General features: G+C 44.5%; 1 protein-coding gene across 1 annotated transcript; it reads right to left on the bottom strand.

Moving 5' to 3' along the window:
- Positions 1–3400: 3400 nt before the first annotated feature.
- Positions 3401–4856, bottom strand: LOC138909998 (uncharacterized). The gene is made up of 3 exons (XM_070201216.1): positions 4539–4856; positions 3976–4147; positions 3401–3876 (listed from the first exon to the last, which is right to left on the bottom strand). The coding sequence occupies exons 1-3, from the start codon at positions 4854–4856 to the stop codon at positions 3401–3403; spliced, it is 966 nt and encodes a 321-aa protein (XP_070057317.1).
- Between the last annotated feature and the right edge of the window lie 14032 nt (positions 4857–18888).

The following is an 18888-nucleotide window of genomic DNA, read 5'->3' as shown; positions in this document are numbered from 1 at the left end:
ATGATGGCACCCACATTGATCGGGTACCCCCACCATAATAGAATCCACCAAAACTTCCCGGGGAAGTGGGAGGTTGTTCTCATTCAAACTCGGATCAATCCGGCTACATACAAAGGTTTGCCACCCTTTAGCTTCAAACTTTAGGGTGACCCGGAGGATAGGAACTCCTGCTGTAATCCATGGTGGTGATGGTCCTCGGGCTGCCAAAATCTCAGCTAGCCACGGGCGAGCTGCGTCACCCAGAGCCAACTTATTTAGGTACTGGACTGCCTCCACGTCTTTAAATCCCACATAAGTGTTCAAAGAGCATGCGTCGAAGCGGTCTTTCAAATTTCTCACCTTTGTCACTTTCGTCCCCTTCTTGATGTGAGCCACATTGGCATAGAACTCCCTAACCAAGTGCTCATTTGCATCGATGACACTGTGGGTGAACCACTTCCACCTCTTGCGCTCGTGGAACTGTCTAAGGACATTTGGATTATGAATATCCAATTCCTTAATTAAGAACTGTCGCTCAAGTGTGAGCAAACTCTGGGGCCACCATTCCCGGAATCTGTTGAAGGCTATCAAGATCACGAACCGATCCTCCCACATTTCCTTTTTCTTCGACCTCTTAAGGCCGCGTGTCCCCCCCCCCCCCTCTACCATCATCTGGGACATTATCATCATTGACATCAATAGGTATTGGTGCCAGAGGAGTAGGTGTGGAGGAGGGCTCGGAACCCTGGCTTCCCGCATCGAACCCCCAGAAAAACTAGATGTAGGTTCGTCACGCAATTGAAATGCCCAGTGGGTTAGGATGGTTGGGAATTAGCCTCAGGTTGGACCTCTATTGAATGACCCTCAGAGGCTTCCCTGGATGGGGCATAGGAACTGGATTCTGAGGGCTATGTGTCCCTTCCTCTCCTGGTGGTCGGCTTTTTAGCAACAGGCTTTGATTGCACTCGCAGAGGGCGAGTGCCTTTTCCTCTTCCTCGGGAGGGTTCACCTCTCCCTTTTGATGTATAGCCTCCACCACATGATCTAACCATTGTCTGCAAAACAAGGTACATGGGTCAATTGAGTTCAAAACATTTCAAACATTTACAAATCAATTACAATACAACAGTCATCAACGGAGATAGTGCGGTCGCACACCCTGAAGTGAGGACCACATAATTGTGAGTGCGGCCACACATCCTGAAGTGCGGACCACAGAATTTTGAGTGTGACCACACAAGTCCATTCCTGAGATACCGAGTCTCTGAAGTTCACAAGTGCGGTCGCACACATATTTATGCGGCTGCACAATTTTTTTTGCGGACCGCACAATTTAGAGCGCGGTCTGCACTTTTCAAGCTCAATATTTGCCCTAATCAAGTGGTCTGCAGACCGCACAAATTTGTGTGCGGCCGCACAATTTGAGAATTTACGACAGTAAAGTTAGGGTTCATGCAATTATTCACAATTTGGACGTGGCATGCACAAATTAACATGATTAATGGTCTACCCAGTCCCTAATGAACATATATGAAACTACCCACATGATTTTAAGCACCCATGACTAACAATTTGACATTTTAGGTCTAAGAACTCGCACCGCAAAAGAACAAAAACTAAAAGAAATTTCAAAATCTAAAGATGTAATGAACATACCAATTATGAAGGATGTAAGTAAGAATCTACACTGATGAAATGAAGGAAGATTGTGAATTAATTGATCGTGCACTATGTTTGCTTAGGGTTCAAGACTTCAGAGTGGTAAAGTTATGAATAGTGTCTCAAGGTTCTATTTGTAGGTTGACGAAGTCGCCCCAAACTTAAGGCGAGTGCGGCTGCACAATTTTGAGTACGGACTGCACTCTTTACCTGGACCTTGAAGCAACTCTGCGGTCCCAATAAAAGTGAGTGCGGCCGCAGAATTTGTGCGGACCGCATAATTTGTTGTGCGGCCGCAGATTGGCTATGAATTTTGACAGGCCAACTTCAGAGAACTTGCAATTTTTGTCTTCCAATTGTGCGACCGCACACAGAATTGTGCAGTCGCAGAGTGATTTCTGTTGTTGCCTTTAGAATTGTGCGGTCCGCATAATTAATGTGTGGTACGTACTCTTTCAACACTTAGCCAACAATTTTGACACAGTCCCTGCAATGCACATCCGTTCCTGCACACACTTCAAAACTAGTTAGCATAAAACAAAGCCTATCTAATGAAAAATAAAAAGAAAAAGACACATGGGTTGCCTCCCAAGAAGTGCCAGATTTAACGCTGCGGCACGACGCAGGTTACCATCAATCACTTGAAATGAATTAACGCCACAACGTGGCCATCATCAACTTTGCCAAGATAATGTTTCACCCGGTGACCATTGACTCTAAACACTTCATCATTCTTGTTCTTCAAGTCTAGTGCACCAAAGGGTGTCACATGCACAACCTCAAATGCACCACTCCACTTGGATTTCAACTTTTCCGGAAACATACGCAATCGAGAATTGAACAATAGCACAAGATTGCCTTCTTTGAACTCCTTGTTCTGGATGTACTTGTCATGGAGGTACTTCATCTTGTCCTTGTACAAGGACGAACTTGAATATGCATGGAGCCAGAATTCATCAAGCTCATTAAATTGTGCCACCCTTAAGTTGGCAGCGACATCCCATTCAAGATTAAGCTTCTCCAATGCCCACATAGCCTTGTGCTCAAGTTCCACCGGTAGGTGACAAGCTTTCCCAAACACTAACCGATACGGAAACATACCAATCGGTGTTTTGTAAGCCATCCTATAAGCCCAAAGAGCATCATCAAGTTTCTTTGACCAATCTGTCTGGCCGGCATTCACGGTCTTTGTCAAAATACTCTTGATCTCCCGGTTGGAAACTTCAACTTGCCCGCTTGCTTGAGGATGATAGGGGGTCGACACTTTATGAGTAACACCATACTTTGTAAGTAAGGTATCAAAAGCTTTGTTGCAAAAGTGCGATCCACTATCACTAATAATGGCCCTTGGAGTACCAAACCTTGTAAAGATGTTCTTTTTCAAAAATGCCACCACACTCCAAGCTTCATTGTTGGGCAAAGCCACGACTTCAACCCACTTTGACACATAATCCACAGCTACCAATATGTAAGTGTTCCCACAAGAGCTCACGAATGGACCCATGAAATTAATGCCCCACACATCAAAAATGTCAATCTCCAAGATGGTGGTAAGGGGCATCTCATTTTTCTTAGAAATCCCACCGGTCCTTTGGCATTTATCACAACGCTTGATGAGATCGCTAGTGTCCTTGGAAAGAGTAGGCCAATAGAATTCACAACTCAACACTTTTGTTGCCATTCTAGCTCCACCATAGTGGTCACTATATGTCGAAGAGTGGAAAGCCTCAAGAATTTCTATTTGTTCCTCCTCCGGTACACATCATCGAATCACACCATCGGTACACATCCGGAAGAGATAAGGCTCATCCCAATAATAGTCAAGGCAATCCAGTTTGAGCTTCTTCCTTTGGTTTGAAGAGAACTCATTTGGTACAATGCCACTCACAAGATAATTGGCAAAGTCGGCGAACCATGGCATCCCGATCATATAAATGGCTAGGAGTTGCTCGTCGGGAAATGAATCATTTATCTGAAGGCAATCATGTGTCCTCCCCTCATCCTCCAAACGAGACAAGTGGTCCGCCACTTGGTTTTCACTACCTTTGCGTTCTTGAATCTCTAGATCAAACTCTTGCAAAAGAAGCACCCACCGCATTAGTCTTGCTTTATAATCTTTCTTACTCATCAAATATCGAAGCGTCGCATGGTCGGTGTCAACAATCACCTTTGTACCCTTCAAGTACGAGCGGAACTTTTCCATAGCAAAAACAATAGCAAGGAGCTCTTTTTCGGTCACTGTTTAGTTGACTTGGGCATCATTTATGGTCTTACTAGCATAGTAGACCGGATGGAAGATTTTGTTGATACGCTGCCCCAAAACTGCTCCGACCGCACTTGCGTCACACATGAGCTCAAAAGGCAAACTCCAGTCCGGTGCTGTGATAATAGGAGTAGTAGTCAACTTGAACTTGAGCAATTCGAATGCCTTCATACAATCCTCGTTGAAATGGAACTTGGCATCCTTCTCCAAAAGTTTACACAAGGGGTTCACCACCTTAGAAAAGTCCTGATGAATCGACGATAGAACCTTGCATGACCCAAGAAGCTCCTCACTCCCTTCACGGATGTAGGGGGAGGGAGTTTGGAGATCATCTCAATTTTGGCCTTGTCGACCTCAATACCATACTTTGAAATTTTGTGGCCGAGGACTATGCCTTCTTCGACCATGAAATGACATTTCTCCCAATTCAAAACCAAGTTTGTCTCCTCACATCTTGCCAAGACCTTATCCAAGTTGTTCAAGCAATCATTGAAGGAATTCCCAACCACAGAGAAATCATCCATAAAGACCTCAAGAAAATCCTCCACCATGTCGGTGAAGATGGCCATCATACACCGTTGAAAATTTGTCGGTGCATTACATAACCCAAATGGCATCTGCGAGAATGTGAAAGTACCATAGGGACAAGTGAAAGTAGTCTTTTCTTGGTCCTCAGGAGCAATGAGAATTTGATTGTAGCCGGAATATCCATCAAGAAAACAATAAAATGCTCGTCCGGCCAACCTGTCAAGCATTTGATCAAGAAATGAAAGCGGAAAATGATCTTTCCGAGTGACTTTGTAGGAATCAACTCGTTCTTGTCATTGATGACCATAGTCATTCCCCCTTTCTTTGGGACACATTGCACCGGAGAGGTCCACGAGCTATCGGAAATGGGGTAAACTACCCCGGCATCCAACCACTTTATGATCTCCTTCTTTACCACCTCTTGCATTGCTTCATTTAACCTTCTTTGGTGTTTAATGGAGGGTTTGGAATCCTCCTCCAAAATAATCTTGTGCATGCAAAAGGCGGGGTTTATACCCCGAATATCCGCTAGTGTCTATCCTATAGCTTTCTTCCTCTTTTGAAGCACTGCCAAAGTAGAATCTATCTGCACGTTAGTCAAGCAAGAGGAAAGAATAACAGGTAACGTAGAACATGGGCCAAGAAACTCATACCTGAGATGTGAAGGCAATGGCTTTAACTCCAAAGTGGGAGGCTCCTCGATTGAGGGCTTTGTTGGAGGAGTCTTCTGGTTCTCAAGATCTAAGGACAATTTTCGAGGTTCATAAGTATACGACCCCATTCCTTGTAATGCATTTACACATTCCACATAGTCATCCTTTTCATCATCATCATGATTAAGCAATACGACCTCCAAAGTATTATAAACATTCATCATAGCACTAGCATCATCAACAATCACCTCGGTCACTAAGTCCACAAACGAACAAACTTCGTTACTATTCGGTTGCCTCATAGATTTGCACACATGGAAAATTACCTTTTCATTGCCCACCCAGAAGGTGAGCTCACCGGCTTCCACATCAACAAGATCCTTCCCCGTAGCAAGGAAATGTCTACCCAAGATAATAGGCACCTCATAGTCCACTTCGCACTCAAGGATCACAAAGTGCGACGGGAGGATGAACTTATCAACACGAACCAACACATCATCAATAATACCCAATGGTTTCTTCATAGTATGATCCGCCATTTGTAACCTCATAGATGTGGGTCTTGGTTGCCCAATTACCAAAGTTTTGAACACCGAATAGGGTATCAAGTTGATACTCGCCCCTAGATTACATAGAGCTTTGGCAAAGTCGGCACTTCCAATAGTGCAAGGGATTGTGAAAGCACCGGGATCTTCCAATTTCGGAGCCATTGAGTGTACAATAGCACTCACTTGATGTGTCATCTTGATAGTCTCACAATTCATTGATCTTTTCTTTATCACCAAATCTTTCATGAACTTTGCATAACCGAGCATTTGTTCTAACGCCTCAACTAATGGCACATTAATGGATAAGCTCTTCATCATGTCAATAAACTTCTTGAATTGGTTCTCACTATTTTCTTGGCGAGCATTTGAGGGTATGGAGGAGGAGGCCTTGGCATTGGTGCCTTGGCATTGGTGTCTTGGCCTTTGGCACTACCGATTACGGTATGTCAATCACGTGTTCCCTAGACGGGTTCACTTCTTCTTGGGTCTCCTCCGTACTCTCATTAATATCAATTTTCACTTCTTCATTAGCTTGAACCACATTGCTTGGAATCTCATCTTCTTGAACCACTATATCATCATCCAACATTCTTCTTTGATTTGAGGTGGTTGCATCTCCACCTCTTCCACTCCTTGTTGTTACGGCCATGGCATATCCCGTATTGTTCCCGCCCTTCGGGTTCACCACTGTATCACTAGGTAGTGCCCCCTTAGGATGAATGGTTAAAGCTTGCGAGATTTGCCCCAATTGAACTTCAAAATTGCGGATTGAAGTGTTGTGAGAGGCTAATTGAGCATCGGAGTCGACATTTTTCTCCATCATTTGTTTAAACATATTTTCAATCTGTTCCATCTCATTGTTGGAAGAACTAGGACCTTGAGACGGATAAGGAGGCGGGTTATTTGGTTGTTGATACATCGGGGGCCTTTGAGAGCCAGGCCCCCAATTCCCTTGGTTATCGTTCTAACCCCCTTGGTTACCGTTCTAACCCCCCGATTCCCTTGGTTATGAATAAGATCGCCATTTTTGATTCGGGCCTTAAGAGTTGTTCCTTTGCCCTTGGTAATTATTCACATATTGCACTTCTTCCTCTTGCTCATTATATGATTCGTCTTGGTCGAACCCACTATCATCTTGCATAAATTGTTCTACACGGTTTTGCACTTGTTGACCCTTTTTCATTTGCTTGTTCACCATCATATTGACACCTTCCATTGAATTTACTTGCGTAGGACCTTGAACCTGTTGAAGTTGAGCTTTGGCCAATTGATTCATTGTAGTGGTCAACTCGGCAATTGCTTGCCCATGATCGTGCAATTCTTCGTGTAGGTGAATCACATTTGGATCACCTTGAGGAACATTTTCTCTACTTTGCCATGCCGATGAGGTATCCGCCATTTCATCTAAGATTTTGCAAGCTTCGGCATATGGTGTTGTCATGAAATTTCCACCGGCAAGTTGGTTGACCACGCATTGATTGGTAGTATTGATCCCCCTATAGAAGGTTTGTTGAATCATAGCCTCGGTCATGTCATTATTCGGGTACTCTTTCACCATAGTGCGGTACCTCTCCCATATATCGTGCAACGACTCATTGGATTCTTGTTTGAATGCTAGAATCTCGTCTCTAAGAGTAGCCATATGCCCAGGAGAAAAGAACTTGGCAATGAATTTTTCCGCCAATTCATCCCATGTATGGATAGAATGGTTTGGCAATCTTTCTAACCAGTCCAAGGCTTTCCCCGTAGAGAAAAGGGAAATAGTCTCAACCTTAAAGCATCCTCAGAAACGTTGGTCTGTTTACTACCCCAGCAGGTGTCCACAAATTCTTTCAAGTGCTTGTACACATTTTGATTCGGAGCCCCGGTGAAGAATCCCCGTTGCTCAAGAAGTGTAAGAATAACATTTGTTATTTGAAAGTTGCTCGCCCTAATGCGGGGCGGGACAATGGCACTTGCGTACCCTTCATTCGGCAACACCCAGTGTGGAGCCGCTCTTGGTGGATTTGGGGGAGGAACGGAAATGTTGTCTTGAGGCTGTCGGCCTCGTCTATTTGCATAAGGTTCAAGAGGAACCTCTTCAACTGGGTCATCTTCCACGTCCACATTCCCTAAAGGCATGTTTCCGAGAGGATCGTTGTTGAGAGCCATTTTTTTTGTACTTACAATCGATTCACAAAAAAGGTTAGTAACCAGGAAGGAAAAGAAGACAAGTCACACACAAAACCAAATATATAGCTAAATCCGTTTTTAGCTCCCCGACAACGGTGCCAAAAATTGATATCGACCAATCTCACACCACTAATTTCGGTTGCGAGGCGGTCGATGAAATAATAAAAACCCAAAGCCAGTCGGGGTCTATTCCACAGGGAGCTTGATGTGGGATTAGGTATATACCTAGTGTGAATGTATGACGTGCCTCAGATTACACTTCCACATTTTCAACTGTTGTTTCTACTTCTACTTTTACGCTAAGGCTTGTAATTGTAAAGCTAAGAGACAATGTTTTTGGTTTTGGTTGCTTTTCAAGTTATAAAAGATCTAGGGTAGTGACTTACGCCTAGTTGGTTACCTAACGGATTTATAGCTTTAGGGCATATTTGGTTGATCGAGATACAATATAGCAATCACACATAATTACTCACTCTATACCTCTCGGTAGTTTGAGTGATTTTTCCAAATTCAGCTTTCTCAAGTCCAAATGGATATCTTACGAAACAAGTGATAAATGCTCAAGTATGGTCTTACTATCTCTAGATTCGACCCTTTAATTGGGGCTATCAATTTCTTGAGTTCACTCCAATTTCTTGTTAGCTAAGTTTTCCTAGACTTAGTCTCACTTTCTCAAGTATAGACTAAGTCAATTAGGCATGAATCAATGTTTGCAACCATCAACTCTCAAATTCAAGCAAGAACTAGGCTAAAATTTATATACCCAATCACAAATAAGCCCTAAATCAATCACCCATTAAGTACCCATACTAGGGTTGGGTCACAATCCTAGCTAAGGGTTTAGCTACTCATGGAAAATAAAGAAATTAAAGAAGAAACTAAGATAAAATGCATAATAATTGATTAAGGAAAGAAAATCTAATGTTTAAATGCTAAACTAGTACAAAGTTGCCCAATACAGTAAATAAAAACGGCTCTAAGTATTCAGGTGCACCCAACCTTAACCTAAAAATGATAAAAAGATCTATTTATACCCAGCTGAAAATATCTTACAGAATTGCCCCTGCGAAGGTTGTGCGGCCGCACAATTCTGTGTGCAGTCCGCACTTTGAAACTGACTGGTGTGTATGGCTTTCTGCGGTCACACAAAAGTGAGATGCGGCCGCACTTCCTCTAATTGTGCAGACAGCACATTTTTGAGTACAGCTGCACTCTTGCTCTTAGACTTGATCAGGGTTTCATTCTGAGGACCACGCATTTATGAGTGTGGCCGCATTTTGGCATCCTGTGGCCGCACAATAATAGTGCAGTCCGCACATCTTCAAGCACCCAAACTTCAGCTCTCTGAATCTAGTCTTCTGCGGCTGCACAATAATTGTGCGGTCCACACTCTGTGAAGAAATATTATCAGTGCATCTTCAGAGTTTGCGGCCGCACATAGTATTGTGCGGTCTGCACTGTAGCCTTTTTTTGCCTTGTTTTGGTTCTTGTCCAATTTTACTCCTTTTTGAGTTGATTTTCACTTCTTTGGCTCGTTTCTCAATATTTCTGCAAGAAAGTACATTTCATTAGTTCTCGGGAATACATTTAAGCATGTTTTAGCTAAAACGTAAGTAAAAGAGAGAAAATAAGCGGTCAAAATCCCTACTTATCATGCACCTGCGCCCTCGCTTCTGCGGACAACGGTCTGCTTCTGCGAAATTCACTTGGCCGACTGGGACCGCTTCTGTAGACGGGTGCCTGATCCTGCAGTCTAGCTTCTGCAGAGGATGGGCTGTATCTGCGGAATATGGGCTGCCCTCCTTTGGCCGCTTCTACGAGGATTGGCCCGCACCTGCGGCTGACCAAGCGCAGGTGCAGTTTTGACAGATCTGGTGCATCAGCTGTTGCTCCAAATTCTCATCTTGGTCCGAACCTCGTCCGATTGACACTAGGGGCCCCCGGGACGCCGCCCGGACATACCAACTAAGAATCGCTCGAACATACCAAATAAAACGGACTCGCTCGAACTCTCGGAACGCCCGAAATAACATTAAAACTAAGAATCGCACCCCAAATCCCATTGAATCAAACTTAAGAACTTCAAGTTCTTCAATTTACTTCCAATGAGTCGAAACGTACTTAAACTACTCGGAAGGACACCAAATTTTACGTGCAAGTCCTAAATGACATTACGGAGCTATTCCAGTCTCAGAATTCCGTTGGGACCTTGATATCACCAAAACACACTCCAAACCAAATTTAAGGAACTTTTAAAACCTTCAGGAACCAACTTTCACTATTAGGCTTCGAAACGCGCCCAAGTCTAAAATCATCATACGAACCTATTGGAACCGTCAAATCCTGATTCCGAGGTCGTTTACTCAAAATGTTGACCGAAGTCAAACTTGGCCTTTTAAGCCAACCTTAAGGAACCAAGTGTTCCGATTTCAACCCGAACCCTTCCAAATCCCGAACTAACCATTCTCGCAAGTCATAAAACAGTAAGAGCATGTACGGGAAGTCTTATTTAGGGGAATAGGGTTCTAGAAAGCAAAATGACTGGTCGGGACGTTACATTCTCCACATCTTAAACTAACGTTCGTCCTTGAACGGGTTTAGAATCATACCTGAAGTGCTAAATAAGTGTGGATATCTACTCCGTATGTCCTCCTCGGAATCCCAGGTCACCTCCTCGACTTGTTGGTCCCTCCACTAGACCTTTACCGTGGAAATCCTCTTGGATCTCAACTAACGATCCTGTCTAGCAACAATGGCAACTGGCTCCTCCTCATAACTCAAGTTCTCATCTAGCTGAATAGTGCTGAAGTCTAACACATGCGATAAGTCGGTGTGATACCTCCAGAGCATAGACACGTGAAAAAACAGATGAACCCCTGATAGGCTGGGAGGTAAAGCAAGCTCATAAGCAACCTCCCCAACCCGCTTCAACACCTCAAATGGGCCTATAAACCTTGGGCTCAACTTGCCCTTCTTCCCGAATCTCATAATGCTCTTCACCAGCGAGACTTTCAAGAGAACCTTCTCGCCTACCATAAATGATACATCACGTGCCTTCTGATTCGCGTAACTCTTTTGTCTGGACTGTGCTGTGAGAAGTCACTCCTAAATCAACTTTACCTTTTTCAAGGCGTCCTTCACCAAATCAGTACCATATAACTTAGCCTCGCCGGGCTCAAACCAACAGATAGGAGAACGACATCGCCGACCATATAAAGCCTCAAATGGAGCCATCTCGATGCTGGACTAATAACTGTTGTTGTAAGTAAACTCGGTCAAAGGGAAGAACTGATCCCACTGTCCCCCAAAGTCAATCACACATGCTCTGAGCATGTCCTCCAAGATCTGGACTGTCCGCTCTGACTGCCCGTCGATCTGTGGATGAAACGCAGTGTTGAGCTCTACACGGGTCCCCAACTCACTATGTACGGATCTCCAGAAATACTAAGTGAACTGAGGGCATCTGTCTGATATGATGGAAACAGGCACGTCGTGCACCCGAATTATCTCCCGAATATAAATCTGGGTCAACCTCTCTGAAGTATAAGTAGTTGCAACTGGAATGAAGTGTACTGACTTGGTCAACCTGTCAACAATGACCCAAACTGCATCGAACTTCCGCAAGGTCCGCGGTAACCCAACTACGAAGTCCATAGTAATGCGTTCCCATTTCCACTCTGGTATAGTCATCTACTCAAGTAAGCCACCTGGCCTCTGGTGCTCATACTTAACCTGCTGGCAATTTAGGCACCTAGCTACATACTCAACTATGCCTTTCTTCATCCGCCGCCACCAATAATGTTGTCGCAGGTCCCGATACATCTTCATAGCACCTGGATGAATGGAATATCGAGGATTGTGTGCCTCCTCTAGGATCCTCTCCCTCAAGCCATCGACATTAGGAATACATAGATGACCATGGAGTCGTAGGACACCATCCTCGCCAATATAAACCTCCTTGGAAACACCCTGTAGTACCGTCTCCCTAAGAATTATCAAGTGTGGATCATCAAACTGTCAAGCCTTGATCTGCTCCAATAGTAAAGATTAGGCAATAACACATGCAAGAACTCGGCTGGGCTCTGAAATATCCAACCTCATAAGTCTGTTGGCCAAGGATTGAATGTCCAAAGCTAGTGGCCTCTCCTCTGCTGAAATGAATGCCAAGCTACCCATGCTCTTTGCCTTCCTGCTCAAGGCATCCACGACTACATTCGCCTTGCCCGGATGATAAAGAATAGTGATATCATAGTCCTTCAGTAACTCAAGCCATTTGCGATGCCTCAAATTGAGATCCCTTTGCTTGAACAAGTATTGCAAGCTGCGGTGATCAGTGTAAACCTCACAAGGCATCCCATATAGATAATGCCTCCAGAACTTAAGAGCATGAATAATCGCGGCCAACTCCAAATCGTGCACAGGATAAATCTTCTCATGGGGCTTCAGCTGACGTGAAGCATATGCAATAACTTGCCCCTCCTGCATTAATACACAACCCAAGCCAACGCGTGAAGCATTGCAATACACCGTATACATCCCCGAACCAGAAGGCAACACTAGAACTGGTACTGTAGTCAAAGTTGTCTTGAGCTTCTAAAAGCTCACCTCACAATCATCGGTACAACGGAACAGAGCACCTTTCTGGGTCAATCTAGTCAAAGGTGTTGCAATGGATGAGAAGCCCTTCACATATCGGCGATAATAACCTGCTAACCCTAAGAAACTACTGATCTCAGTCGCCAAAGTAGGATGAGGCTGACTGCGAACCGCCTCAATCTTCTTGGGATCCACCTTAATACCCTCACCTGATACCACTTGCCCCAAGAATGCCACAAAATCTAACCAAACCTCATATTTGGAGAACTTAGCATATAGTTTTTGTTCCCTCAAGGTCTGAAGCACTACTCTCAAATGCTGCTCATGCTCCTCCATGCTACGTAAGTATATCAAGTTGTCATCAATGAAGACAATAACAAAGGAATCGATATAGGGCCTGAACACCCTGTTCATCAAATCCATAAATGCCGCTAGGTCATTAGTTAGGCCGAAGAACATCACTAGAAACCCATAATGGCCATATCTAGTACGGAAGGCAGTCTTCGAAACATCTGAGTCCCGAATCTTCAACTGATGGTATCCCGATCTCAAGTCGATCTTAGAAAACACCCTAGCACCCTGCAACTGGTCAAACAAATCATCAATATGCGGCAACGGGTACTTGTTCTTAATGGTGACTTTGTTCAACTGGCAGTAATCAATGCATATTCGCATAGTCCCATCCTTCTTCTTCACAAATAATACTAGTGCACCCCAAGGTGATACACTCGGCCTGATGAACCCATTTGCTGGAAACTCCTCAAGTTGTTCCTTCAACTCCTTCAATTCTTTCGGAGCCATACGATATAGTGGGATAGATATAGGCTGAGTGCCTAGAGCCAAGTCAATACAGAAATCAATATCACGATCTGGTGGCATACCTAGAAGGTCAGAAGGAAACACACCGGCGAACTCTCGAACTACTGGCACTGAATCAATCATCGGGGACTCTGCGATGGTATCCCGAACATAGGCTAGATAAGTCAAACAACCCTTCTCGACCATATGTCGAGCCTTTAGAAAAGAGATAACCCGACTAGATGTACTGACAGACGAACCCTTCCACTCCAATCTAGGAAACTCTGCATTGCTAAGGTAACAGTCTTGGCATGGAAATCAAGGATAGCGTGATATAGGGATAACTAGTCCATGCCCAGGATGACCTCAAAGTCGGTCATATCATGTAACAGAAGGTCCGCTCTAGTCTTGTAACCACAGAATGTGACCACACAGGACCGATAAATCCGATCCACAACCACAGAATTGCCCATAGGAGTGGACACATAGACATGAGTACCCAAGGACTCACGAGGAATATCCGGGAAATGAGCAAACAAAGATGATACATATGAATAGGTAGACCCTGGATCAAATAATACCGAAGCATCCCTACTACAGACCGAAATAATACTTGTGATCACGGCATCTGAGGCCATTGTATCTGCTCTGGCCGGAAAAGCATAGAATCTAGTTGGAGCACCGGTTGGCTGGCCTCCACCTGGCTGAACAATAAATGGCTGACCTCCCCCTGCCTCGCCTCCACCTCTAGGATGGCTCCTACCCACCTGTCCCCCACCTCTGGGAAGTCGGACGGCTGGTACTGCAATTATGGGCTGATGACCCTGCTGTACTACCTTGCCCTGAAGTTTGGGACAGGTTTTCTTCATGTGACTCAGATCCCCATACTCGTAACAACCTCTCGGTACCATAGACTACTGCCCCGAAGTCTGACCCTGATGGCCTGAATACCCACTAGAAGAACCCTGGATGGTTGGTGGGCGGTATGAACTCTCCAGCATGGCACTAAAATAGGGTCGTGCTGGAGCACCCCGAGGAGGTGGTGGTGCTGGATATGTGGGCCTGCTAGGCTGACCCCTCCCAAACTGACCTCTGCCCTTAGCCGGGGCACCTCTAAACTCTCCAGAGAAACGGATCCTCTTATCCTGCTGTATCTGCTCTCTACCCCTCTGGTGGTAGCCCTCAATCCTCCGAGCAATCTCCACTACTAGCTGATAATCAGTACCCATCTCAACCTCCTGGGACATACTAGCCCGAATATCGGGGTGCAACCCCACAACAAATCTCTGCACTCTCTCTGCGTCGGTAGGACGTATCATAAGTGCGTGGCGAGACAACTCAGAGAATCTCGCCTCATAATCGGTAACTGACATCTGACCCTGCTCGAGCTGCTCGAACTGACCTCGCAACTCTTCTATCTGAGAGGGTGGAATATACCTGTCCAAGAAAAGCTGTGTAAATTGGTCCCAAGTCATGGGAGGAGAAACTGATGGTCTGCTAAGTAGATAAGACTGCCATCATCTATGGGCCCTGCCCTACAGCTGAAAAGTAGTGAAATCCACCCCATGGGACTCCAATATTTTCATGTTGTGCAGTCTGTCCCTGCACGGGTCAATGAAGTCCTGGGTGTAGCCTAGTCCATTTGTCCAATAGCTTTTGCGGATTACCGTCCGCAGCTGATCTAGGCTCAGATGCAACCGCTGCAACTGGTTGGGATCCGCCCATGGGCAGTGTACCCGGAGTCTGATATACTGCAGCTACATGCCCCGGGCTTGGGAAATAGGGGTCTGCGCTCCCCCTCCCGCCTGAGATGTGGCTGGGTCTGCTGGAAATAAACCAGCCTGAGTCATAGTGTCCATGAATCGAGCATACGGCCCATGACCTCCTGAAAACTCGGTGCTGACAAGAAATCTACCGGGGCTGGCTCTGTGGCGGGCACCTCGCGCTGCTCCTCAATGATGGGATCCTCTACTGGATCTGCTAGTGGTGCTACCGAGGCAGCTCAGGGACACCCTCATACCCTACCTCGGGCCGGTGCCCTCCCCCGGCCTCTGCCTCGGCCTCTAGCAATGGGGGAAGCAGCTCCTCCCGGGTCTGGAATGTCCGTCGTACGCGTCCTCACCATCTATGAGAGAATGAGAGAAAAAGGGTTTTAGTATACCACCAACTGCATGATAGGAGATGAATAAAGAGTAGTTTCCTAACACCCTATAGTCTCTCGAAGATAAGTACGGATGTCTCCACACCGATCCGCAAGACTCTACTAGGTCTGCCCATAACTTGTGAGACCTACTAGAGCTCTGATACCATGTTGTCACGACCCAATTCCATCTTAGGCCGTGATGGTGCCCAACACCATTGTTAGGCAAGCCAACACTTATCAAACTAATGGTTTCCCATTTAAATAAAATACTAAGTGTATAACATTTCCTCATTTGTTAAAGAGATTTAGAAATTTGCAAATGTGACATAATTAAACGGAAGCAAACGAGTACAAATCGTAATCATGTAAACAAATCCAAAATCATAAGTCTACTAGTATTTGTGCTAAGACCTGGTGTTACAAGTATGTGGGCAATCTAGTAGAATATACAAAAGGACACTAGCCTACTGTCTAAAATGAAATAGACAGAAAAAAATTAAAACATAAGGGAGACTCCAACTGCTGCAGAACGGCTCGAAAGGCAGCTCACCGTGAAGTCTCGAGATGGGGATCAAATCTGCACACCAGACTGGTAACCAGATGCACCTACCTCAGATCCTGTATAATTAAGTACATAAGTGTAGCGTGAGTACATAAATAATATGTACCCAGTAAGTATCTAGTCTAACCTTGAAGAAGTAGTGACGAGGGGTCGGCTCCGACACTTACTAGGGCCAATAACATGATAATATGAAATTCTAATTAAGCATGGTATACAACAATAAGACTCAGAACAAGAAATAACTGAATAAGTCTTCAGAAATATTTAAGAGCTTGAATCACTTCTTTTCTTTAAAATATATGATCACACAAACAATGAATTTATACCAATTATGAAAGGAACTTCCAGTTCTATTATCACACGCGAATACCACCGAGGACGTTCGACCCAATTCAACATAAATGTAAATTGTGCACTGCCAAGGGTCGAACGGCACGAACCATAGATGCATCTATTACCCCGCTCGCGAATCATACATGCGACGCGGTCAAATATAAATTTATAAATAAATCATAATCCTTCCTTGATTCTTTTCAAAATAAAGACAATTCGACTTGAAGCTTTTAAATCCTTAAAAATCCTCAACTCAGTTCCATTTGATACAGTCAACAAATATAATCAAATAACTATGTCCACAAGCATGGTGTAAACCTAAAACTACCCGGACATAAACAAGAATAGTAGCTATGTACGGACTCTCGTCACTTCGTACGTACGTAGCCCCCATAAATAACAACACCTATTAATTAAGTTCACCTATGGGGTAAGTTCCCTCTTACAAGGTTAGAAAAGAGACTTACCTCGTCTCAAAGCTTACTTCCCAATTCAAGAATGCGCTCAAACCTCCAATTTGATGTCAAACGACTCGGAACTAGCCAAAATTATATAAATCGATCAGTCTATTACTCAAAAGTTCATATCTCCACTATTAAAGTGATTACCCAACCAAAATTGCAAGATTCCTAAAATTCACCCCCCCCCCCCCCCCCCCACACCCCCCGGATTCCGGAAATGTTTGAAGAAAGTTGTTACCCATAACCTTAGGAACATAATATACGATTTTCACTAAGTTTCATAATCATTTTCGTGGTAAAATCTCTTTTTTTATTAAACCCTAGGTTTTTCATCTCAACCCATAATTTTTACCAATTTTCATGTGGAAATCTACCCATAGTATATGTACTAAACTCATATTTAGAAGAAATTACTTACCTCACAAAGCTAGGGCGAAATCGCCCAAGAGTGGAAGAAAATGTGATAACAATGGTTCTAACCCGTAATAAATGAGGCTCACTGCCTCCAGCGATTTCCGCACCTGCGGTCATAGAGCCACACCTGCGTCCTCACTTCTGCGGACAAGGGTCCGCTTCTGCGGAATTCACTGGGCCGGCTGGGACCGCTTCTGTAGATGGGTACCCGTTCTTGCGGCCTCGCTTCTGTGGAGGATGGGCCGCATTTACGGAACTTGGGCTGCCCTTCTTTGGCCACTTCTGCGTGGATTGGCCCGCACCTGCGAGCTCACACCTGCGGCTGACCAAGCGCAGGTGCGGTTTTGACATATCTGGTGCATCAGCTGTTGCTCCAAATTCTCATCTTGGTTCGAGCCTCGTCCGATTGACACTCGGGGTCCCCGGGGCGCCGCCCGAACATACCAACAAGTTTGGAATCATAAAACAGACTCGCTCAAACTCTCGAAACACCCAAAACAACATTAAACCTAAGAATCGCACCCCAAAACCCATTGAATCAAACTTAAAACTTCAAGTTCTTCAGTTTACTTCCAATGCGCCGAAAAGTACTTAAACTACTTGGAATGACACCAAATTTTACGTGCAAGTCCTAAATGACATTACAGAACTATTTCTAGTCTCAAAATTCTGTTGGGACCTCGATATCACCAAAACCCACTCCAAACCAAATTTAAGGAACTTTTAAAACCTTCAGGAACCAACTTTCATTATTAGGCGTTGAAACGCTCCCAGGTCATCCAAAGCCTGATCCGAACATGCACCCAAGTCCGAAATCATCATACGAACCTATTGGAACCGGCAAACCCTGATTCCGAGGTCGTTTACTCAAAATATTGACCGAAGTCAAACTTGGCCTTTTAAGCCAATCTTAAGGAACCAAGTGTTCCGATTTCAACCCGAACCCTTCCAAATCCCAAACTAACCATTCCCGCAAGTCATAAAACAGTAAGAGCATGTACGGGAAGTCTTATTTAGGGGAACGGAGTTCTAGAAAGCAAAATGACTGGTCGGGTCGTTACAGCTGGTTTAAAGCTACATCACCTTCCAATAACAACCGATAAACAATCTATAATGACATCACTACATTGCTGCCATTCAGCCACAATTCAACCTAATAAACCAACTATAGCTATATAGACAACAATACTATAACAATAACGCAATACAAATAATAACAAAATAATTCAACAACAAAACAATATCAACAACATTTATAGAGTTGCAATAATTCCAACAAACTATTCACAAGTTCAAGACTTCACATAGCAATACAAACACCATTCAAGGAGTATTTCGTACTGCATCATTTTCACTACTAGAAGCTTCATCGTCAGCACGGTTCAAAGGATCACGATGAGAAGGAGTAGCATCTGGGAAGACTCACGAGACCGGAGAATCAAGAAAGCCCCACTAGGAAGAAGATTGGCCAACTGACCTTGAAGGGTATTAAATTGCTGATCTTTCTTCTCTAGCTGACCTTGAAGGCTATTAAATTGTTCATTTCTCTTTTGTTCTCTAGCCTTTGCTTGTTCAAGCTCAACTGACAGTTGTGCGATCTTCTTTTCCATAGCCGAGAGAGTCGACCTATCAAGTGCCTCGCCCTGCGCGGAAGTCCCTATACCTTGCAATTCAGCCTTGTAGCGCCAAAATGATATCTCTGGAAGGTCGTATGCTATCCCCTTTTTAGGACCACCGACAACATCCAGCCAAAGCCTCTGTGTTTCTTCATCTGAAATA

Source organism: Nicotiana tomentosiformis, chromosome 4 (genome assembly GCF_000390325.3).
Source record: "Nicotiana tomentosiformis chromosome 4, ASM39032v3, whole genome shotgun sequence".
Classification (NCBI taxonomy): domain Eukaryota; kingdom Viridiplantae; phylum Streptophyta; class Magnoliopsida; order Solanales; family Solanaceae; genus Nicotiana; species Nicotiana tomentosiformis.
The sequence above is the reverse complement of the archived record's forward strand: the minus strand, read 5'-3'. Positions and strand labels throughout refer to the sequence as shown.